Raw genomic sequence first — 23,287 nt, forward strand, 5'->3', positions numbered from 1 at the left:
AGACCGGAAACAGACTATGTCAACTATAGATACCTTAAACAGCCATTGAAAATCCGAATCAACGACCTCGTGAAGCGGGTGACTTTGGAGGAGTGGCCAAGTGCTACGGATTGAACGTAGTGTGGCTTCCGTTGGGCTGATGAAGTATTACGTCGGCATAACTGCATAGGAGCATACTATAGACTCCTTGGCACAGCTAAAATTCATTGTCTTATTGTTGGGAGTCAAATAAGAAAACAATTCCACACCGGCCATGAAAGAAAAATTAGAAGGGTTATATGAGATTTTGAGTCCAGCAACTTATCATCTTAAGTTCGGAAAGAGAACATGAGTAGCCAAGGAGAGCTCCAACCCCTCCGGGACACCGCAGAGACTTGGACAGAGATGGTCGATGAGTTTCAAACGGGTTCCCTCAACCCACCTCAGAATTCCCGAGATCGTAATGCAAAGCACATAAGTTCAGACACAGATAAACTAGTCAATACTCGGAAACAATTTATTCAGGTTCAAATCCTTGGTCACCTATACAAGAAACCAGGAAAAGTATATAAGAAATTACAAGGGGTATGATGTTAAGAACATCATAACGTTAGGATCTGCTGCTGAACCGCATCAGAAGCTAGCATCAGTTGCTGGTTTCCCATTCTTGTCTCGCGTCTGGTTCTCGGCCTCCTTAATCTGCCTCATGATCTCAACTTTCTTCTCCAGAAGTGCTTCGATCTTGGCATTTATCTTCTCCAGCTTCTCTTTTAACTTGCTAAGGTCCTCTTTCTTGTCCTTGTGACCAAGTTTCCTCTTCTTCTCACCCTTGCCCTTCTTCTCTTGGTCAGTCTTGTCCTGTTGAATTTCTACCTGGCCTTCTTGTTCGGCTTTGCCCTTTGAGGTAAAGTCATTTCTATCATCTGCATCCTCCTGTCCCTCGACCTCCTCTTTGCCTTTGTCTTCTCCTTTCCTATCCTCTTCATCGCTGTCCTTCTCCATTTCTTTATTACCCGCATCTCTCTTTTCCGTTCCCTTCCCCTCCTTCTCATCATTGCCTCCTTTTCGCTCTTCAATCTCATCCTCGTGTTTCTCCTTTTTAATTTTCTCATCTTCACCTTCACTAGTCTCACCCGATTCAACCTCGCACTTCTTGTCTTTCCCTTTCTCTTTTTCCTTCTTCTTCTTCTCTTCTTTCTCCTCATCTTTGATATCCTCTTTCTCCTTCAGTTCTTTGTCTTTGTCTTTAGCCTTCTCTTTCCCTTCCTTTTCATCTTTCTCCTTCTTGGCTTCCTTTTCTGCCTTCACCGACTTATCCTCATCTTTCACCTTGTGTTTATCTGCCTTCTCTTTCTTGCAGGACGGCTTCACTTTCTCTATGCATTTCGCCTTTAATTCAAGTTCTGTCTCTGTCTTTCTACCATTTTCATCGACTGATTCGGAGGTTGTGCTCTTGCTCTTCAGCTTGAGATTAAGCTTTTCCTTTTTAACCTTTTCCACTCCACCTACTACAGGACCACAATTGTCAGCCATGTCAGCCTTCTCTTCCAGGAGCCCGAATTAAAATCTTTTCGTCTTCTGCACCTAGAAGGATGGGAAAAACGGAATGAATCCATCAATGAACCGAAAGATTGATAATTTTATAAGAACTTGAAACCACGGCCAAAACTTCAGCACCATCTGACGAATAAAGAGATTCTGCAATCATACAATGCAAACACATTAATCAAAACTAGCCTTGCTTATTGATGTTATTGCGGTAGAAAACAATAAGAGATATGGCAACTAATTCGAAAGAGAAATACTCGATCTCACGGGAAGTAGCTGCATTTTAAAAATGACATATTTGCTGCCTATCACCCGGCAAATTACGCACAAAAAACTGAGAGACGCTTGAAGTATCTGGTACAAATGCATCGGAGAACAACTAGACAGCGTTCATACAATGAGAAAGCCGAAACATTTCGCTTTCCGATATCATCCAAGTGACTAACAGAGTGTCATCCAGTGCAGTAACAGACAGGAAAAGACATTATCTTGTTTACTAAAATGCTCTGATTAGCATCTCCATGAACAACAACAAACGCACAAAATCCTAATCGTCTCCTACATAATATGCAGAAACTGGTCGCCTTCGTCTATGATCATCCCCAAAAAACGATACAAAAAGAGGAAAAATCATAGTCCAGAGGAAAAGGATGATCTTTCATGAGATGATCATCGAAACCCAGAAGATAAAAGACTCACCTGTTGTGTCTTTTCCTGTTGGTTGCTTGAATGAATTGGGATTCTTCTGCTAGAGGAGGAGGAGGAGGTGAGGGGAGAAGCTCTTCGTCCCTTTATGCTCATTCACGGCTTCCTTCCTCCGCCGGGTCGAATCCATTCCCGGCCAGTAGAGAAATTTCTCCACAGGTGGTTGCGTGGCAGATGCCCACAGTGCCCACGCAAATTAAGGGAGACAGGAACAGTGGTACTCTTGGGCATCAGTTTTGCTTAACGGAAACTCTAAGCATGACCGTGGGATCCACGCAAGACCATCCATCGGTGGCACTCATGCGGGCCCACGCAGGAGGACGGTCGGGATCCCGATGTTACAAGACATCGAGACATGCTAGACTCGGCTTAATTATTCCCGTTCATTAAATGATCTGAATTCCTTCTTCTCACAATTATGTTTTTGGCCATCAACAATTTCAAGTATCACCGTTGCTCCCTTGGACTTTCGTTCATCTTGAATTGAGCAGATAACTCAGAGGTTCTATCAATGAAACTGTGTCCTTTTATTAGTTATTAAAAATTTTATTTTACAGTACAAAGCCCACAAACCTTTATTGTAATAAAAAATAATAAATAAATAAAAACTCTTGACATAAAAAAAGGTACCCAAATAGTCTGTGGTTAAGGCTTGATGGATTGGCGTCACGAGTTCAATTCTCCCCCCGTGCTATTGTGTTTCTCCTAAGTTGCACGTGGGAGTCCAAGTCAACTTCGCCCTGCTGACCGCTAGCGCCTCGGTGGTGGGTTGCGCCCTGCGAGAGTTGTTGTGTTGGCCAATAGCGCCGAATTTCGGGGATATGATTGCCCACTACACCAAACCCCTAATTTTCACATAAAAAAAAAGAATCAAATGGAAATTTTTTCGATTTGAATAGAGAAATTTTTGAGGATCCACTTATTACAAATTCATCTTTAATCCTATCTCTTGCTGATCACAAGCGCTTTGGTGGTGGGTTGCACACTGAGGGCGGTTGTGCTAGCTAACAGCTTCGGAGTCCGGGAGTGTGATTACCTACTACACCAAATCCCCTATAGAAATTTTGAAAAATTTAGGTATTATAAATTCTTTTGTAATCGTATCTCGTCACATGATATGAGAGAGTATCAATCGCATTGCAGCAAATAGTGAATAAATCTTAGTCCCTTGAGTAATTAATATAATTATTCTTGATTATTTAATTGATTCTTTCGACATTGTTAGGACTATTTAAGATATTTTAGAAAAAGTCCTCGCAAATTGCAATCGTCCAAGCCATCGCTTTCCGATAACTAACATTCCAATTCCCAATGCTACCGCCCTGTGTGTCAGTTTAAGATTGCAAGCTCGCAGACAACTGCCTCCTCCGCCGCTGCGACGCCATGTGAACCGAGAGGACATCCTTAAATCCGCCGCGGGAAGGCCGCTGTCCGCTTTAGTTTCCCCACTTTCATGGACCCCGCTCCTCGTAGGAACACGAAGCCCCATGCTGTCGTGATCCCGTACCCGTCCCAGGGCCATGTGACCCCGCTCATCGCCCTGGCGAAGCTCCTCCATTCCCGGGGCTTCCACATCACCTTTGTCAACACCGAGTTCAACCACCGCCGCCTGGTCCGGTCCCATGGCGCCCACTTTATGGAGGGCTTGCCCGATTTCCAGTTCCAGGCCATCCCTGATGGACTCCCGCCATCCAATCAGGACGCTACCCAGCACGTCCCCTCGCTCTGTGACTCGGTAAGGAAGAACTGCCTAGGACCGTTCAGGGAGCTGCTGGCTCGGCTGAACTCCTGCCCTGAGCTGCCCAAGGTGAGCTGCGTGGTGGCAGACGGAGTCATGAGCTTCGGAATAGATGCTGCGGCGGAGCTTGGGGTACCCGCGGTTCAGTTCTGGACCGCTTCGGCTTGCAGCTTCATGGCTTACCTCCACTACCGCGAGCTTGTCCGGAGAGGGATCTTTCCGTTTAAAGGTACTTTAGTTACTCTTTTATCGGGATCAGGATCAAGCTCTAATCAAAGACGATAGACTCGATTTCTAGACATTAACTAAGTTTGCTGCCTGGCTATTTTCCAGATGATAATTTCATGGTCGACTTCACACTTGAGACGCCCATTGACTGGATCCCTGGCATGAGAAACATTCGACTCAGGGATATTCCTAGCCACATAAGAACGACAAATCCCGATAGCATAATGTTCGACTTCATGGGTGAAGAAGCGCAGAACTGCCTCAAATCCACCGCCATCCTTTTCAACACCTTCGATGCATTCGAGCACGAGGTCCTATCTGCAATTGCAGACAAGTTCCCTGACATCTACACCATTGGTCCCATCCCTCTCATGACCCATCACATTGTGCACGAACCCGACTTAAAGGCAGTGCAGTCTAGCCTATGGAAAGAAGACATGAAGTGCCTCGAGTGGCTCGACAAGAGAGAGCCCGAATCAGTCGTGTACGTGAACTTTGGCAGCGTCACAGTGATGACGGAGCAGCACCTGAGAGAGTTCGCCTGGGGTCTTGCCAATAGCAATTGCCCGTTTCTATGGATCGTAAGGAAGGACATTGTAATGGGGGATTCCGCGACGCTGCCTGCAGAGTTCTCGGATGACGTCAAGGAGAGAGGGCTTCTTGTGGATTGGTGCCCGCAGTATGACGTTCTGAAGCACCCTGCAGTCGGGGCCTTCTTGACGCACTGCGGATGGAACTCTGTGATGGAGAGCGTGTGCGCAGGCGTGCCGATGATCTGCTGGCCATTCTTTGCAGACCAGCAGACGAACTGTCGGTACGCATGCACGGAATGGGGGACGGGCGTGGAGGTGGATGGGGACGTGAGAAGGGAGGAGATTGAGTCGATGGTTCGGGAAGTGATGGGAGGGGAGAAAGGCTGGGAAATGAGGGAGAGAGCTCAGTATTGGAAGAAGGAGGCCGAGGCGGCCAATTCGGTTGGTGGTTTGTCTCGCACCGCCTTCGATCGGTTTCTAAAGGAAGTTCTCCATCACGAGGGATATGATATATATTAGGTGTCTAAACCTCGTAGAACACATGGATTCGGGTATAATTTCCATTCGAGAGTCTCAGTCTCGTGCACATAAGAGTTGTGATTAGGATAATAAAATCCGGGTATTGAGCATTTTCTGTTTCCCCTTCCAATGGGAAGATAATTTCACTGAAAGCATGGATGGACCGATCGAGGGCTAGCAGGCTAGTCTACGTCTCCCGTACCTTATAGAGAGGAGAAAAGGAATATGCAGCAAGATCAGACACGGGACAAGCACACAATACTGCATAAATTTGGATGACATTTTCACTTGATTACTCGACGATGGAAATTGTGAAACGGTTCATAGACATAGTTTATCATGCGATCCGCCAACCCTTGTGTAGGTTAGGTAGGTCCTTGTTGGTTAGGTAGGTCCATAGAACTAGTTGGCAAGAGCCCCTGGCCTAAAAATATGGTGAGACCATAGCACTTCCATAAAGAATTGGGTTTTGTTAGCTAATTGACCCGAAAAAGCCGAATAAAAACAGAATAACCTTCTCTGTGAATTTTTCTTGATCTATTTCATGTAAGTGCCCTATTTGTTTGAAGAAATGACTTGTTTGAGTCGTGAATTTTCACCATTTGTTTGGTAAAATAAATCTTTTTTTTCTTTTCCGGTGAACTTGTAAAATAACTCTTAATCTGCAACATTCATTTTTGGATTCATTCACTCGGGCAGATTTTAGTTATTTGATAAAATTATGAGATAAAATATACAAGATGATCAAGGACACATCAATGAGACATATCGATATGAATTTCAAAATCAATTTTTTAAAAGGTTTAAAGAATAACTCAATAAAATTGACATGGTAGTTAAATAGTATGATTTCTTTAAAAACTCTAGAAACCATTTAGAAAATTACTTTTTATTCGGCCATCTATACAATTTGTAGTAAGATTGACCTGTCCCGTGAATTAACAAAATACTCACATGGGCCATCCGGCGAAACCGATCACCCTCTTCATTAAAAAACAGGAAGTTTAGAATATTGTGATTACTTCCAAATTAAAAAATAAAATTTGACGATGCAATGAATTATTAGGAAAAGCTGTAAGTGGGAAAGTTAGGGCCAACAACCTTTAACAAGACAGACCAAGACAAAAAACCTCACATGAATCCCCACTCAGACATGCTCTGAGTGGACCGCACAATCAGCTGTTCCTACTTCCATAAATGGTACCTCCTTTGACAAAAATAAATTAATAGGAGGATAATAATAGCGGGAATAATAATAAAAAGCAATTTTTAACAGACAAGAGTTCTCTGATCTTTCTAACAGAGTCAGGCTAGCTCAAGAACAGTTTGCAGGAATTACAGAGGAAGATTATGCTTGGCTGCTTTGTTTCTGAAGTCCTTGCTACCGATAAACATTTGAATAAGCTATATACCGACTTAAAATTAGCAGAGGAATTGTTTTACAAGCAGAAGGCAAAAGTTAGGTGGCTGTCTTTGGGAGGTCATGATACAAGTTTTTTCCACAGAACCGTGAAGATAAAGAAAAAAAAAAAAAAGCCAGGAACTCCACCAAGGTTCTAGTTAATGGAAATGGCGAAAGGCTTGAGGAGTCTGAGGACATAATTGTTGGGGCTGTGGAAATTTATCAGAATCTTTTGGGAAAAGTTAATCCTGAAGTTATAGGAGGAAATATCAGTGAATTAAGAGATTTGCTGAACTATAACATTCCTGAGGATACCTGCTCTGTGCTAGTTGCTCCAGTTACACCTGAGGAATTGAAAGCTGCACTATGGACGATGCATGGGGATAGGGCCCCTGGCCCCAATGGTTCTGGCTCTCACTTTTATAAGTCTTCTAGTGATTTAGTCGGAAAGGACTTTACTCAAGCTGTGCTCAGTTTCTTTCACTCTGCTAAGCTGCTAGGGGAGACCAATAACACTAGCATCACGCTGGTTCCAAAAACTCTAAATCCTTCGAGGATGACTGAATTTCGACCTATCTCTTGCTGCAATGTGGTGTACAAATGCATCACCAAGGTACTCTCTAACAGGTTAAAGTCTCTTCTTCCTGACTTCATTTCTCCAAGCCAATGTGATTTCGTGGAAGGGCGCAGTATTGGTGACAACATATTATTGGCACGTGAATTGGTCAAAGGGTATGGAAGAAGAAGAATTTCATCTAGGTGCACTATAAAGGTTGATGTAATAAAGTCTTTTGATTCCGTTGATTGGAGATTTTTTATGAATATATTTCAAGCTATTGGCATGCCTTAAGAGTTTTTCTGACTGGGTTTTTGCCTGCATTTGTGTCCAAGATTCTCGGTAGTCATTAATGGTGAATTGCATGGCCATTTTGAGGGAAGAAACAATCTTAGATAGGGGGTTCCCCTCTCAACATATTTGCTTGTCATGGCCATAGAGGTGCTCTCAGAGCTTCTCAGTTCAGCTGCTCTTGAAGGAAGGCTTGCTTATCATCCCAAATGTTCTAAAGTCCAACTTACGCACTTGGATTTGCCGATGATCTTATGATATTCTTGAGAGGTGATGTTCCTTCTATCAAAATAATTTTGAGCATTTTTTAATGCATTTTATACTATGTCTGGACTCAAGTTGAACCCAAGGAAAACTGAGATTTTCTGTGCTGGGGTTGATCCTGGAGTTAGAAGACAGATTTTGCAGTTGAGTGGTTTTTGGGAGGGTGCCTTGCCTGTAAGGTACTTGGGGGTCCCCCTTGTCCCTGGAAGACTATCTGATAAAGAATGCAAACTACTCATTGACAAGAATACCAGCAGAATAGAGGGATGAGCTGTTAAAAAACTTTCTTATGCTGAGAGGCTGCAACAAGTAACTTCGGTTATCCAGTCCCTTCTTAAATTCTGGTGCACTGTATTCACTCTACCCAAAAAGGTTTTGAAGAAAGTGGAGAAAAGATGTAAGGCTTTCTTATGGAGAGGAAGAAGTACTGGAGCACAAGGGGCCAAAGTGGGTTGGAAACTTGTTTGTCTTCCTTAAAAAAAGGAGGCTTGGGAATTAAGGAAGTTGTGGTCTGGAACAAGGCTTGCAGCCTCAGGTATATATGGTTTTTATTCAACAAGCTGGGTCTTTATGGATCGCTTGGGTCAAGGCTTAGCTCATCAAAGGTAGGAGCTTTTGGTCTCTCGAAGCCCCTACCGATTGTTCATACGTTTGGAGGAAGTTGTTACAATTGAGGGACTGTGTATATCCTGTTATCAGGCAAGAATGAAGGATGGAAAGTCTGTTTTCTTCTGGTTCGACAACTGGTGCAGCCTCAGCCCCCTTGTCAACCATTTTGGGGGATGCAGGAGCAGACATCAAATACAATTCACTGTCGCTGAGTTTGTCTCTGAGTTTGGCAGGGTTAGGCATCAAAGTGGACTGTGCTTACCTCCTGAGATAATTAATCTTACTTTGACAGAAGGAGTTGAGGATAGAATTATCTGGGTTGCAGATCAGAAGGAAGGTTTTTCTATTGCAAGTGCTTGGGAGGCATTGAGAGACAAAGGCGACAGGGTGAGATGGCACAAGTTAGTCTGGTTTCTCCCATGTGTGCCGAGGCATTCCTTTATAGTTTGGCTTCCTATTCATAACAAGCTCGCAACTAAGGACAAAATGGCTCAATGATTCCATTGCATCGATGAATCTTGTGTTTTTTGTGAGGTCGAGAAGGAGACAAGGGGTCATATATTTTTTACCTATCCTTTCACTAAGAGAGTGTGGGAGAGGGTGTTGAATGCAGCTGGACAATACAGAGAAGTTGGGGCCTGGAGATCTGAAGTTGAATGGGAATATTGTTAAATTCCAGAGGAAGAGTACTCTTGTATTGTAGTTATCCTTAGAATTGCCTTGCAGGCCTATGTGTATTACATCTGGAAAAGCAAGGAATGATTTTATTCACTTGGAGGTTGTGCCCACAATAGAAGGAATTTCGAATGTTATTAGAGGGACAGTACAAGGCAGATTGATGGGGGCTCAGCAAGTGATCCTGTAGGCACAGACAGAACACCAGAAGAGGCAACTGGAAGCTTGGGGAGTTTGATTTTTCTCTTATTTTGTAACAATGGTTGTACTAGTAGTGGGTTTAAATTGGGTTTGAGGTCTTCATGTTTGATGAGCCTTTGAGGTCATGAGGTTTTTTATTTGTTAAGACTCTTGTAGAGCAGATGCTTTCATTTCAGTTCTTTAAGATTAATAAAGGGCAAAGCTCATTATGAGCTAAAAAAAAGTAATTTTTAATAAAGTTAATAATGATTATTAAAAAAGGCATAATAATATGTGATTTTTTATGAATAATAATAAGATTTTTTTATTATGAATAACAGATTCCAGTTCCGTGTCAAATAATAATGATTATTAAACAAGCCATAATAATATGTGATTTTTTATGAATAATAATAAGATTTTTTCATTTTTTTTATGAATAACAGACTCTAATTTTGTGTCAAACTGCCAAATAAAAAGGGCACATAAGTCCCACTGATGAGTATCGAACCCAAAACCTTTTGGTTACGGGCGGCACCTTGTGCTACTACACCAAGACCCATTCCTCTTTAATTTAACTTTCATTAATGACATTCCATATGCTCATAATTTTCCTTTCTCATACTCCTACCTCTATTATAAACCTCCTAACGAAAAAGAAGATAGAAAATTGAAACAAATTTTCACAACTAACTGCAAACTCTAATGTCCTCGCAAGTATGATGTTTCAACTATCCATTAGTTAGTTATATAGTTTCATGTTTAAAAGAATGTCAAATATTGAAGGATATGGTATTTTCAGTGGCATTAACCCAGACACACATAAGTAAGATCCGATTAATTGTATTAATTAATAAAATGATCTAAAATTGTTATGATGTTTAACTCTGGATGATATCAATCCATACAATAAAACCACGTCGGTTGCAGTTCAATGGCAGGCTTGCATGCCCCACAGCCACATCAAACATATCCTGAGTTCGTCGATCAAGGCGATTGATTATCCCTTAAAAAAGAAAAAAATATATATTTGATATGATTAATAATTACAATTAATCAATAAGAGAACAACTAAGAAGAAAGCTTCACTCTAATTAACCGAAAAAAAGAAAAGAAAAGCGGAGAACATTCTATAATTAGGCACATGTACTCTCATTTTGTCTAATTATGTCCATAAAATTTCAAAGATCATATAACATAGTTCCTTACTAGATAATATTATCAGATGGTAGCAGCGATCTCTAAAGACCTTTTGCATTCTCGAGGGAGCTCGTGAATCCTCAACCTAGAATCCTCCAACACTATCTTCAATTGAAGATGCCATTGACGTTGTCATCAGGTGTAGGGTTCCTGGTCGAGGAATCTCCAATATCGAGCGAGATCTTGTCTGAGAACCTCTGGTCGGAGACAGAAAGATTGACATAGTTCCTCGTGGCAATGCATAGATGGAAATTATGGATGGAACTGATTAGACGGGAAAGGGAGGGTAGGGACCGAAAGAGACAAGAACATAACGTTCAGGGACTATTGTGGAAATTGAGGAAAGAAGGACAAACCAGAGAGAGTGCGTCTGGTGGGGGTGGGGAAGAGAGACAAAACAGCGTCCACGCGCTGTCGCTGTTTTTTCCCATCCTTTTCGCTTTTCTCTCTCATCGCTGTTCCTTCCCAGTCTCCTCTCCCCCCAACCCAACAATTTCACCGTTCAAAAAAAAAAAAAAAAAAGAAGCACCATTATTGTTCTTCCCTTCTTCTTCTTCTTCTTCTTCGTCTTCCTCCTCTTCATTCTCTCTCTCTCTCTCTCTCTCTTTTTTCCTTGATTGGGGGGTTTCTCTCTCTTCTCGGAACCCTGTGAGACCTGGATTTGTGCCGTTGTGAGGGCCAGGTCTTGAAGGCCTCCGACCGCCCGTCAGATCTCCTCCTCCCCTCAGCTTAGCCTGCCGGCCCGGGGAAAGGAGCATCATCCGCCATTGCCGAATCCCGTTAGCTCGTTTCTCTCCCCGGTGGCAGCGTTCTCGATCGGCAGCTCATTTCCAAAATGAACGACCTTCTCTCGGTACTTTCTTCTTCTCCTGTGTAATGCCGTGCGTGCCTGGGCTCAATTTGTTACGTAACGTGCCATCGGTGGTTGCCTTTGGCACGTTGTCTTTCCGTCTGGGTCTTGATCTGAGCTTGATTGATGATGCCGCATTGGATCTCAGCTCGTTTGTTGTCGGGCATTGGCTTAACTCTGTTCTCCGTTGAGCATTTTGTTTGATCATTACGTAATATTGGCCAGTTACGGTAGAGGTCATCGTACAGCTGATCATTGCGCAGTTGTCGGTCCTACATTACTCCTTGTCTGTCCCTAACTTCATGATTCTTATTACGAGCGATCAGATGCGTCCTTTTTTTTTTTTTTTCTTTTTTTTGGGTTGGAGTCAATCGATTACTTAGCTGTTTCAAATGTTCATACACCAGAAGCCCAATGAGGTTGTCGTCTACTCCCCCCCTTTTCAGATGAGTTTATCAGTTGATTCACTGGAAACTAATCTGGCATAAGTTGAGATTTTCATATTCTTTGGGCATGTTATGCTCTGAACTGGAGCAGTAGTTTGATCACCTGTCCATCATTAACCACAATACTTTGGTTTGTCCAGCATTGCTGTCGACTAATATGCTCCCTGTAAATTCTTATTTTTGACTGTGGTTTATGCTGGAAGGATACATTTCCAAGTAGTCTCTGTTCTCGTCCTTGTTGATGAACATGTAAAAGTTAAGTGGAGAACAGGGTGTAAAGGGAATAAGATCTGCCTGTTTGAAATTCTGATGGTTGAATGAGAAAACAGAAATATATGGTGCGGGAGAATGGAGATTAGACTTTAGCTTTTCATTGCTGTCTTCATGAAATTTTTGCAGGAATCCTTTGAGATCCCTCGGGGTCAAGCTTCTAGAGGTGGAGATATTGAATTAGGCATGCATGCCCCAATGAACTCAGGGGAGCTTGGTTTAGAAAGCTTCTTTAAGAAGGTAACATCTACTTCCAAAGGCTTTCACTTGTTTCTCCGGCTTCCACCAAATATAATGCATGCTGGTGATGAAATTGCTTTCGCACATCTCAGCATAATGCTCAGAACTGGTGTTATTCTCAATTGTGTATTTTACACTCTTCATTTATGCCATTCCCCTTATTTTTCAGGTCACAGAAATTGAAAAACAAATAGGGAAGTTGAATAACTTGCTAAAGAAATTACAGGTATGAAATGTATTACTTTACAGTTGCTTTCTTCTAGTCCATGCTTTCCCTTTTCCATAGCGGTCGTAGAGTGCAGACAAGCAGAGGCCCTTCACAATAATTACTTCACTATTTTTATTAGATTTTCATCCAACAATTATACATTAAGTTCTTGGCAAACATGACTGGCATGATCAATTATTCAAATGCCATGGGTTGATTGCCCTGACCCATGTGGAGTATTTTTCTCGTTGTTTGATATGGATCAATATCATAATTTTGAATGGTTTCCGGGACATTCATTTTTTTTCCTCGTTTACGTTTGCATATGTGAGTTGCGTCTCTTGGGTTTTTGTTGTTTGGTACTAGATCTTCAAGTGGTCATGGCCAGCCAATACTTGTTGGTGACAACGTTCAAACTTTATTTATTTTCTCTAGTTACTTTCTTGGTCACTGAATGTACACATAGCAAGATTCAGAAGTTATTGGTATGATAAATGTTGTCCTGAGACCCAGATTTTAAAGTCGAAATTTTACTTTGCACAGGATGCACATGAGGATTCAAAAGCAATAACCAAAGCTGCTGCCATGAAAGGTTCTCTCTCTCTTTCTTCCTTTCTATTCTATTGAGCTATAGTTTGGTAATGATGTATTCTTATTCTATGTTATGAGATGTTTACCTGTTCTTTTTCTTTGAAACAAAGAACATATAGCCGAACACTTGATCTACATTTCTCAGGTTATGATTTTTGGGACTTTCCTAATAGACAAGAAATGTGGCTTAAGTAGAATTTCCCCCCCTTCATTGATTTCCTGGGAAAAATATTGTTTTATAAAAGTTGGCCATAGTTTTACATCAAATCTAACTAGTCATGACCACTTCCTGATACAATATGCAAAGAAATTTGTTACCCAAGTTGAAGTCCTTCATTTGTTTGAAGTGGCTATTAAGATAATGTTAATGTAAAAGGGTACCCATGGTTGCTGGAGTATCAACTCATTTATATCATTGACAATATTCAAGTACTTGGAACTCTCCAAATTTAGTCTTATTAATCTGAATAGATGCAGGAGTGCTGCACAATCCAGTCAGAGATCACTCTTGAATTTTACAATCACTTGTAGCATAGATGGAGCAACAGATAGAAGAATGAGTCAATTAATTATTCATGGATCATTGTAGCATACTCGCAATTTCTCTCTCCAAATTGAATCCGAATTATTTGAAGAGACCATCGAGCTTCATAAAATCAATCAGCAATCTATGACCTGCAAACTTTTCATCTTGCTTTGATAACACCTACTTGAACAGCAAAAAGTTAAAGGGCAGTCCAGCGTATTAGGTTAATACCCGTGGTGCATTCTAACATAATGGCGAAAAGTAGATAGTTCATTCTTCTGCTATACAAAATCTCACATTTGGACAAGTTCATGCATGAGAATCACATCAGGTACTCTTGCTGTCCTTATCACTGAGCTTATTGGACCTGCTGTTTGTTAGCAATCAAGCAGCGTATGGAGAAAGAAGTTGATGAGGTTGGAAAGGTTGCTCGCTCTATAAAATCTAAGATTGAAGAGATTGATAGAGAGGTAGTTCATATGTGGCTAATTGTTCTTTAATGTGATTATATTCCTCGAATTATTTATAAGAGCATTCCTTTTGCTTGGTACAGAATTTGACAAATAGGCAGAAACCTGGCTGTGGGAAAGGTACTGCTGTAGATCGATCCAGGACTGCAACAACAATGTAACTTTCTCTCTCCTCTCGTCAATGTTACTCTAAACCTACCCAAATTAATTTAATTCCTTCGAGCAGTACAGCTTTGGATATAGTAGGAGCATGAGTTTTAATTCAATTTTTTCAATTTTGCTTTGGCATTATGGATTACTTGTCCAGTAGTCCTGTAAATGATATTAATACACATAACTTAATCATTGCAGTGCCTTGAAGAAAAAGTTCAAAGACAAGATGGCTGAATTTCAGGTTCTTTTGCTATTAACGTGAAGGTTTATCTGTTCGTTTTCCCGTTTTGATCTTCCATGCATAAATAATAAAGATACGAAAACCATTTGCAGGTCCTTAGGGAAAATATACAGCAAGAAAATAGGGAGGTCGTTGAAAGGCGTGTATATACAGGTGCACACTTGGTAACTTTTGAAGTTAAATTCAATGAGGTTACTGTGACATGGATATTGACCTTGCTCTTTGGTGTTTGCGATGGTCAGTGACGGGAACCAGAGCCGATGAAGAGGTGAGTTTACTATATATATATATATAAGTTTCTCCTCCTTTTTTTTTTTTGGTCCCCTCGAAATATTGATGGCTCATATGTTTACCTATTGCTTGTAGACAATTGATAGACTAATCGAGACTGGAGATAGTGAACAAATTTTCCAGAAGGCTATTCAGGAGCAAGGGCGAGGCCAGGTTCTTTTTTTACTCGACTTGGTTCTCTCAGATGCATTTATTGATTGAAATAGAATCGGTAGGATATGACTTTAGTTCAAGACTTTTTATAGGTTGCTCGGTCCATAGGTTTGTTAATTGAGGGATATGCCTTCCAACTGCATCACACAAAAACCAGCCAACTAGAGGATCCCTGAAACACAATATTAATGAACTCATGCAGCTGTCGTGCTTCTCTTTTGTATATCTTACGCATATTACCCCTCTCTCTCATTGATGAGACATTCAAAAAGGGAGAGTATCAGTACACATCATTACGTATTTTATGCTGCTCTACCATCATTGACAAATGCCCATGGAAAAACCATCTAGCGTGCTTGTTAAGTCTTGGACAAACTTCACATAGTGTCTATTATTCACTCAAATTTCTTGTTAATGTCTTGAATCTGTCTCATATGAGAAATCCTTGTACAGATTATGGATACTGTGGCGGAAATCCAAGAGCGCCATGATGCAGTGAGAGACCTAGAGAGGAAGCTTCTTGGTTTGCAACAGGTATCATTGCTCTTATATACATCTGGTCCAGAGCAATTCTAGTTCTTTATATTCCGAAAGCGCCTCAATTTCGAAAAAAAAATCCAATTATTTATTTTTATGCTGGTCTAAGCAAATACAGTGACTTTAGTTTGCAGTGAGTGATCATGCTGTGGGTTGAAACTGGCTTGTTTTTTGTTGTGCGATTGGTTTGGGTTGTGTTACCGATCCAAATTCAAGTTTTGTATCTAGCCGCCAATCAATGCTGTTTTGTCTATATGTAGCATGACGGTGCAGGTTCACTTGGTTCAGACTTGCTCGAGAACGACATCAGATTCTGTTCCCAAAATTCTTTGTAACTCTGTCTAGTTGTGATGCAGATATTTCTGGATATGGCCGTGTTGGTGGATGCTCAAGGAGACATGCTTGACAACATCGAAACACAGGTATTCCGACTCCCAATAGAAAGTTCTCTAATTCATTAGAGCTAAGTGAGTTTTGGTTCATAGAATGTCCTTTAGTTCACTAGGGGAAAGCGGGCCAGTGCATGCTTACTCGTAGGATCCAGCATCCTTAGTCAAGAGCGTACTCATGGCTAAAGGGCTTTTTTTGTAGAAAGCCTAAGCAGGGTCGCTCGTTTGCTTTCCATTGCCCAGACCTCTGTTTTAGCTTAGACGAGGGAAAAGGAGAAACACTGTTCTTTTTACCTTTGAATTAAAGGACAGAGGAAGGAAATGTCTCTGCAGATGAAAGTGCTAGTTGAAATTTGAGCAAAAGAAATTGCTTGAAGATACTTGATCTAGGTATCCGATCTAAGGTGAAATGGGATTCACAGGATATGTTTGTAATTAATCTGCTTTGCCTGCTCTTAACTAGGTATCCAGTGCAGTCGATCATGTTCAAAGCGGGAACACAGCTCTTCAAAGGGCGAAGAGCCTGCAGAAGAACTCGAGGAAGTGGATGTGCATAGCAATCATCATCCTTCTCATAATTGTGGTGATCATCGTCGTTGCAGTGCTGAAGCCATGGAATAACAATAAGGGCGCATAAACAAAGCTTCTGCTGGCTAGTCAATGTATTATAAATAGAAGAGCGACATGCGATTGATATTTGATTCTCGATGCAGTAACTCGTGTCGATATTTGCACCGTCATGGAAAGACATTTACTTGTTCATATTGGTGTGTTGTCCCAGTGTTCTTGAACGCAGATTCTTTGGTATGTGATTTGGCGTGTAACCCAACTTCTTTGAAATTAAATTACATATATGTATTCTTTGCAGGTCTCTTTGGCACCTATAAAATTATGGGAATATGCGTACTCAATTACTACATCTAAAACCGTTTGGTGTGTCCACATTAGCCGATTCTACGATTATTTAGTTTACATAAGCAATGTTGGAGGTCGGGTATGTCCAAATAAACATAACAGCACGTAGTTAAGCCAAAATGAATGAAATGCTATATTTAGGTGACGAGTCGAATAAAGCCATCAGGTTCGGTACATGTGAAATAACTCAAAAGAACAAAAAATCTGTGTCTTCCTATCCATAACAGAGTTTCCCCTTCCTATCCGATAAATAATGAAAAAACTATAAACCTGTTGGAGATCCTTTCACAGCCATTGCCGGACTTAGTGCAGCCCCATCCAACTGCTTCGTGCAGTTCCCGCCTCGTATTGCACTGGTGCATGCCCCACAGCTGAGGACTGAAAGTTAGTGTTGCCCAAAACAAATATGATCTGTTTGTGCGGTTAGTACTTTACCATGAATCTACACCCGAAAATTTGACTATAGCACTTGTTCCTCGTGTATGCTAGGCAGAAGAAAATAAAATAAAAATGAGAGAAACCTGAATACTGTGTTAATCTCTATCTGAAAGATCTCCAGTGAAAAAATGCAGAGAAACCGAATGCAGGTGCTGCCTCTTGATTTGCAGTGGTTCTAGTCATTCGGATCCATTTCCTCATCCTGATCAAAGGGGAGGGTAAAATTGGTATTCCTGCTGTTTTTACCGAATTCAGCCTGTTCAGCTAGATTACTCTCATATTCCTCCCATCCACTTTCATCATCGTTTTCATCCTTAGTCACTTTCGAGTCGAGAACAACGTCCTGACCATGCACCATCCACGTGGGACAGACATCTTCTCCGCCAAAATGAACATGCCCATCCTTGCCTTTGACGAGATCCATGGCCTCAGGACGGCCGATTCTACAGGAGCATTCAGGAAGTGGGTGTGAAAGGAAGGAGGTCGGTTTTGAAAATTGGGATTGCCGCACAAGACCTTCAATTTCCAAGCTCTTGTTGAGATGCTCTTGTACCAGATGTGTCCAGTTACGCCTCAAAACATACATGCTATCATATGTGCTGTTAAGATATTCCACGAGAGCTTTCCTGTGGAATATATAAATAGAGAATTAGACGGACACAAAACCATGCGATACTTAAAATGGTCCAAGATCCAAAATCATTCTTCAAAATAGCATTTGAAAACTCAGCCTGAGCTGAAAAAGTCAGCATTTCAAAGAGAACTACGTCCCACTCCTTGTCCCTATTTACTAGCCAAAACACTTGAAAATAGTTTTTTTTTTAATAATTGATGAAGTTAACAAAACAGTTCCACAACGATCTCACCTGTCGGGACGATAAGTTCTGGAAGATGCACTTTCATAAAGCCTCTGACCCATAACCAAGCTTGAGAAATCTGGCCATCCGCTGCCATCATTGTGGAAGCCAGGGAAAAATGCATCTGCTTCCACGGAGACGATGAAGTCGAGGGCATCCCACAGTAGCCTATGTGCTTCCATCCTCAGGTTGAAAGGTGAAGGATCTGGCTCTCTGTCTCTTTCACCAATCCAACCATACCAGCCTTCTTTCTCATGTTGATAGATTGGTCTATCTGGAGGAGGAGGAAGAGGCCTTGGCCGCGGACCAGCCTTCTGCCATTCTTCCTTCAGCTCTTTCTCACTTTTACGTGGAGGAAATTGAAATGCATCCTCAGCAAGAGGGCTTTCCAGTCCAATCAATTCAGCTAATTCTTCTGTGCTGCATAAAGAAGTGCGGTCCACCAGATTGGGGAACATGGCACGAAGGGGGATTAAAATGCGTTGTCCACCGAAAATTTCAGAACCAGCAAGGTAAATAATGGTCTTAGGTGGATAGCCCATTCCTCGTAGGATGATGCCAACCTGAAAGTAACAGACACTTGATTAGTGATTATAAGAGTCCCAGTATAATTTCAAGTTCATTTTAATGCCATCATACTTCTGTGAACATTCATCCTGTCATCATGTACCAGACAAGCCATAGCATCAATATCCCACCGACTCTTTCTTCCAAGTACATGGATAAGCATAGTTCTCCTCTACGTATTTTTCTTGTTCCTTTCCCTTAATTATTCTTTGACACTTAATAGTCCAATCCATGAATTCATTATATTCTTGATCTCACGTGTGAGGTCTCCTGAGATGGATATCATCATGGGTAGCCAAGTGCTTCCTGACTATTAACACTGATAGACATTGACAAGCTACCAGTGCTTCCCGCTGCAAGTCACAGAATATGATCTAAAGAAGAATCTGAATATATACCTCTTCCGGCATAAGTGGACATAACCCTTTTCTTTTCTGTACACGTGAGTCTATGCCCAATTCTTCATTGATAATCCCTTTCTTGATCATCTGTGCCCTCCGATATTGGATGAGCTCGGTATGGACATCCTAGAAGTGTCATGGTGTACAATCAGAGGATTAACCATATTAGTAAACTCCTTATCCCACAATCAACTTACATTGAACGTGCAAAATACAATCAAAGACAATGCAGCAAAACTTACTTAGCAAGAGCAATTGCAGCAAAATACAAGTATGAATATCCAACTATGCTTGAAACTAGATAGGTCATTATATGGCCAGAAAGACAGATAGATGAATTGAGATAACCTGAAAAAGTTCTGCACAACCATGATATGCTAAGGTTTCTCTGACTAAGCCTGGATGAAAAGCAAGGTAAGGTCGACCCCATGCTCGTAACCTGTTTGCGGAGGATATGATATCAGATTTCTTGAGTGCATTTCAAAACTAAACGGTACATTGTCAGAGGAAAACAACATTACAATAAAATTGGCATCTTTATTGCAACTCTGGTCCATAGAAAAATTTCCCAGTAAGCATGTTTTGCCAATGAGAATCATACAATGCATCACAGAAGATCAAATATTTTGAGTGCATATCAAAAACATAAAAATATATTTTCAGAATTAAAAGGTAGAGAAAAAAAAACATTACAATAAAATTGGCATCTTTATTGCAACTTTAACCCATACAATTTCCCAATAAGCATGTTTTGCCAGTGAAAATCTATAATGAAGCAACATAAAATCAGATATTTTGGGTGCATATCATAAATATAAAATATATTTTCAAATAAATATTTTTCCACTGTCTCTCCTATATAATAAGAAAACTAGCAGAAGGCTATGCAGGGAGATCTTCACCTCTCAACCATTCTCCGCCCAAGAGCCTGAATCTCTGGGCGAAATTGGAGTGCATGGAAGGCCACTCTGCATCTCAGCCTCTGGAGCTCATCCATGTTTCTTGGAAGGATTGACTGGAGAATGTACGTAGCTTTAATGAGACCATCAGAAGTTAAAAATGCTTCTGTCTTGTGGCAGCTCCAAGTTAAGAATACTAAATATAAAAATTGAGCAGTAAAGATGAAAGCAATTGTGACTAAATCCATCATTCCTCAGAGTAAATATGGAATCTGAACTTTCTTAGTAGTTCACTGATTGCCTTTTGCTGCAAGAATGAACGTGCCATCTCAGCATCCAAACTCCTTTTATATACATAGCATGGAATGTCATGACAAAATTAAGCCAAAGATTTTTGAAAATGTGGCTTCATGCTGAAAGCACTACAAGATTGGAAACAAACATTGCAAGTACAAAAGGGTCCAAATTAAATTGAATAAACACTTTTCATCTGAACCTTTTGTGTGGTTTGACAAATTAAACTACCATAATTTTTAAGTCTAAAAATGATAAATTGAACAAATGCAAGCCGCGTGGCTCGGCCTAATGGCATATAATCAGCATGACCTCCCTCACTAATAAAAAATGTTTATATCCATGAGTAACATGAGGAATTATAATAAAGCATATGACCATGCAATAAGTATATCAAACAAATCAGGCGAAGAATGTTTCTCGAGTAAAACGATAGTTTTATTTATGAAAAAGGCTGAACAACAGGTGATCTTAAGACTGCCAACTACCTGCAGGCCTCCTCCATCAGCAAGGACCAGCCCAATAACCTTAGCATTCTTTAGCTTGGGTAAGACTTCCTTAATGTAATAATTAGGAGAAGCAGAACTTGTCGGCTTAAAAGTAGGAAACTCATTCCTTCTTCTAGCTGCCCTCAAATGTGCTGGCAAGCTCTTGACAACAGTGACATCATTCTTCAGATAATTTATGAACTGCTCCTCATTGTAGAGATACGAAAAACTCTTGAACTTGTCACTGTAAAACGTTTGCATCAGAAGGGAACTTTGTTAGCAATTTATTACTTTAGACATTGAAACCATCCCAAGAACAATCATAAATACCTTATGCCTTTTGAACGAGTAGATTGTTGGATTTCTGGAATGACAAGTGTAGCATTTAGAAGCCTAGATATGGCGACAAGATCACAGATCTAAAACATTAACAAACAATTCATGAATACTCGGTTATCAAAAGAAAGTTACAAATACTCCAAATAATTGTTAAACTAAAGAATTTTATGGAGTGCAGTGGTTCATACTGATGGCCGTATCTTCTCAAACCCACCAAAAACCTTTGCATATATGAAATGACCATATCGTTCATTAGGGACTGCACATAAAGGGAAGAATTGATCACAAGCAGTCACGCAACGAAAATTACCGTCACTCACGCTACTGGTGAACTAAATAAATCTATAGCTATTCCAACAATTCAGGATAATGACAGCCATCGGTATGTGAGATGAATATTCTAATTCAAGCATGCAAACACGAATACATTAAGTGATTTCGAATCCGAAGAATAAGAATCTTATGATGTACTTATATAACATGATATACTACATCAGTAGCCCCTCATGTGGATGTATTTTGGCAGAAGGTTCTGCTATAAAGAGAACTGGCAACAGAAGAAAATCAGCGGCCACCCACAAAAAAGAAATCTGCGCAAAGTTGTCCAAGCAGTAGAAGATAGAAACTTGAAAATGAAGTTCAATGGGGCTCAGCAGATACATATTTGGATGAATAGGACTTGAAATTATACAGATCACAGATAGTTTGATCTTTAATCGCAATCCATATACTGGACAGAGTGTTCCATATAAATTGAATTATCGCAGATACAACACTCTGGCTGTTAGCTATTGAAAATGAATTCTGGAGCTACAGCGTCAAAATGCAATCAGCAAAACGGTAGTTTGCCACGAATCGACGGATTCAGAAGCCGATGGAGCGAAACTCACCGGGAAAACTTCCTCGAGGATTGGCATAAGGCTGCAAAGACTCCAAAGGCTTCACGGGTCCCCACAGCCTCTTATTCCTGGGAATCTACAACGAGACGGACGAGGAGAAACACTCAAACACACAGAAATCGTAACCAAAACCACGTACACGATAACATTTCCGCACGAGAAACAAGAAGCGGAGCTCACTCGCGTCCCCGGCATGCCGGCGAATTCGTCGCTTAAGCCCGCCCTGGCGCTGTACTGCACCAAACCGACACTCGATTTGGCGATGGAGAGGTGCACCAGGAGGAACGCGACGGACATGATGAGCACTAACAGCGCGAGCCATTTCATCTTCGACCTGCACATCATCTTCGATCATCACGCGCGCCCCGGAGGGAGGGGACGAGTGGTTCCAGCTCACAGGACCTGCATGCCTGTCGGTTCCTCACAGATTCCGCACCCTGCGCCGACAGCAGGCGATGGCACCAACTGGAGTCCTCGAAGTGCTCGGGTTCCCGATCGAACAGTGGCCGGAGAGATCGGATACGGCGGCGGCGGAGGAGGTGGATCGAGGAGATGCGGGAAGCTGGCTGTTGAATCTGGTAATGGTGTAGACTGGAGCGCGCGTCGAGTGTACGTTTCCTCGTTCGTAGAAGCCGAGAGGAGTGAAGACAGTGTAAGAAACGTGATTTTGAGTCCGACTCTGGATCGGGTTAGAGGCCATATATCTGACATATATATATATATATATCTGACTTATATGTATATGCTATGCTAGACGAAGGCTAGAACCGCCTGAACCCGAGCTAAGCACTAGAAGGGTCAAAGCAGAGCTCATGGGATATAATAAAAGAATAATTTAAATTAATTATTGTTCAAGCAAAAACAAAACTTGATTGATGAATTAATTAATAGTTAATTTCTAATCAATCCGTATTTCCCCAGATGTGTGTGGAGTTACTGATGGATGTGTCGAATTAAATAATAATGTGAGGAAGCGAGAGCGGAGATATAAAAAAAAAAAAAAAAGGTTAGCCTTAAAGGGACAGAAATTACAAATAACTCGCTTAATTTATTAAATTTCTAAAATATTAGATCTACATCTTTAACGGAATAATAGGTAGGGAAAAAAGCTTATCGAGTTGATTCGCCTGCAATCTACGCGTATTAATCCTTGTGGCTAACACGGATTAACTGTATTTGTCCGTTCTCGTGTTTCCGATATGTGTTAACGAAGTATGCAGATCAAGTAGAGAACCGTAATATATGGAATGCAGCGTGGATTAACGCTTTGTTGTATGAGCTATTACTTGTCACATTTGCTAGTCCAATACTTCTCCTCGATTTTGTTATTTTTTCTCAACCGTAAAAATTTTTATAAAGCACATACATATTTGATCAGAATTTTTTTTTTTATAATTT

The 23,287-nt window shown here is 41.0% G+C and overlaps 4 protein-coding genes and 1 long non-coding RNA gene across 7 annotated transcripts; 3 read left to right on the forward strand and 2 right to left on the reverse strand.

Moving 5' to 3' along the window:
- Window positions 1-470: 470 nt before the first annotated feature.
- LOC116203916 (myb-like protein X) lies at window positions 471-2,455 on the reverse strand. 2 transcript variants are annotated; one of them, XM_031535896.1, is made up of 2 exons: window positions 2,227-2,455; window positions 471-1,677 (listed from the first exon to the last, which is right to left on the reverse strand). In XM_031535896.1, exon 2 carries the CDS (start codon window positions 1,510-1,512, stop codon window positions 613-615), a length of 900 nt encoding a protein of 299 aa, XP_031391756.1. In that variant the 5' UTR covers window positions 1,513-1,677; window positions 2,227-2,455; the 3' UTR covers window positions 471-612. The 2 variants fall into 2 exon arrangements, with proteins under 2 accessions (XP_031391756.1, XP_031391755.1); XM_031535895.1 differs by having other exon boundaries at window positions 471-1,563; window positions 2,227-2,453.
- A 1,108-nt stretch (window positions 2,456-3,563) lies between these two features.
- LOC116203914 (linamarin synthase 2-like) lies at window positions 3,564-5,776 on the forward strand. The gene is made up of 2 exons (XM_031535893.1): window positions 3,564-4,199; window positions 4,304-5,776. Exons 1-2 carry the CDS (start codon window positions 3,686-3,688, stop codon window positions 5,248-5,250), a joined length of 1,461 nt encoding a protein of 486 aa, XP_031391753.1. The 5' UTR covers window positions 3,564-3,685; the 3' UTR covers window positions 5,251-5,776.
- A 389-nt stretch (window positions 5,777-6,165) lies between these two features.
- On the forward strand, window positions 6,166-9,471 carry LOC116203917. Its single transcript, XR_004156322.1, has 2 exons — window positions 6,166-7,769; window positions 7,892-9,471. It is a non-coding gene; the product is annotated as an uncharacterized LOC116203917 (long non-coding RNA).
- A 1,444-nt stretch (window positions 9,472-10,915) lies between these two features.
- On the forward strand, window positions 10,916-16,662 carry LOC116203915 (syntaxin-132-like). The gene is made up of 13 exons (XM_031535894.1): window positions 10,916-11,280; window positions 12,123-12,233; window positions 12,403-12,459; window positions 12,985-13,033; window positions 13,940-14,028; window positions 14,112-14,185; window positions 14,380-14,422; window positions 14,515-14,575; window positions 14,665-14,690; window positions 14,789-14,866; window positions 15,320-15,400; window positions 15,760-15,825; window positions 16,256-16,662. The coding sequence occupies exons 1-13, from the start codon at window positions 11,263-11,265 to the stop codon at window positions 16,427-16,429; spliced, it is 927 nt and encodes a 308-aa protein (XP_031391754.1). The 5' UTR covers window positions 10,916-11,262; the 3' UTR covers window positions 16,430-16,662.
- A 154-nt stretch (window positions 16,663-16,816) lies between these two features.
- On the reverse strand, window positions 16,817-22,591 carry LOC116203912 (protein EMBRYO SAC DEVELOPMENT ARREST 30). Of its 2 annotated transcripts, XM_031535889.1 has the most exons (10): window positions 22,070-22,591; window positions 21,881-21,965; window positions 21,179-21,249; window positions 20,982-21,070; window positions 20,652-20,895; window positions 19,873-19,985; window positions 19,319-19,409; window positions 18,968-19,096; window positions 18,012-18,565; window positions 16,817-17,771 (listed from the first exon to the last, which is right to left on the reverse strand). In XM_031535889.1, exons 1-10 carry the CDS (start codon window positions 22,232-22,234, stop codon window positions 17,321-17,323), a joined length of 1,992 nt encoding a protein of 663 aa, XP_031391749.1. In that variant the 5' UTR covers window positions 22,235-22,591; the 3' UTR covers window positions 16,817-17,320. The 2 variants fall into 2 exon arrangements, with proteins under 2 accessions (XP_031391749.1, XP_031391750.1); XM_031535890.1 differs by lacking the exon at window positions 21,179-21,249 and having other exon boundaries at window positions 22,070-22,211.
- Between the last annotated feature and the right edge of the window lie 696 nt (window positions 22,592-23,287).

The sequence above is a fragment of the Punica granatum genome, chromosome 4, assembly GCF_007655135.1.
Source record: "Punica granatum isolate Tunisia-2019 chromosome 4, ASM765513v2, whole genome shotgun sequence".
Lineage (NCBI taxonomy): Eukaryota > Viridiplantae > Streptophyta > Magnoliopsida > Myrtales > Lythraceae > Punica > Punica granatum.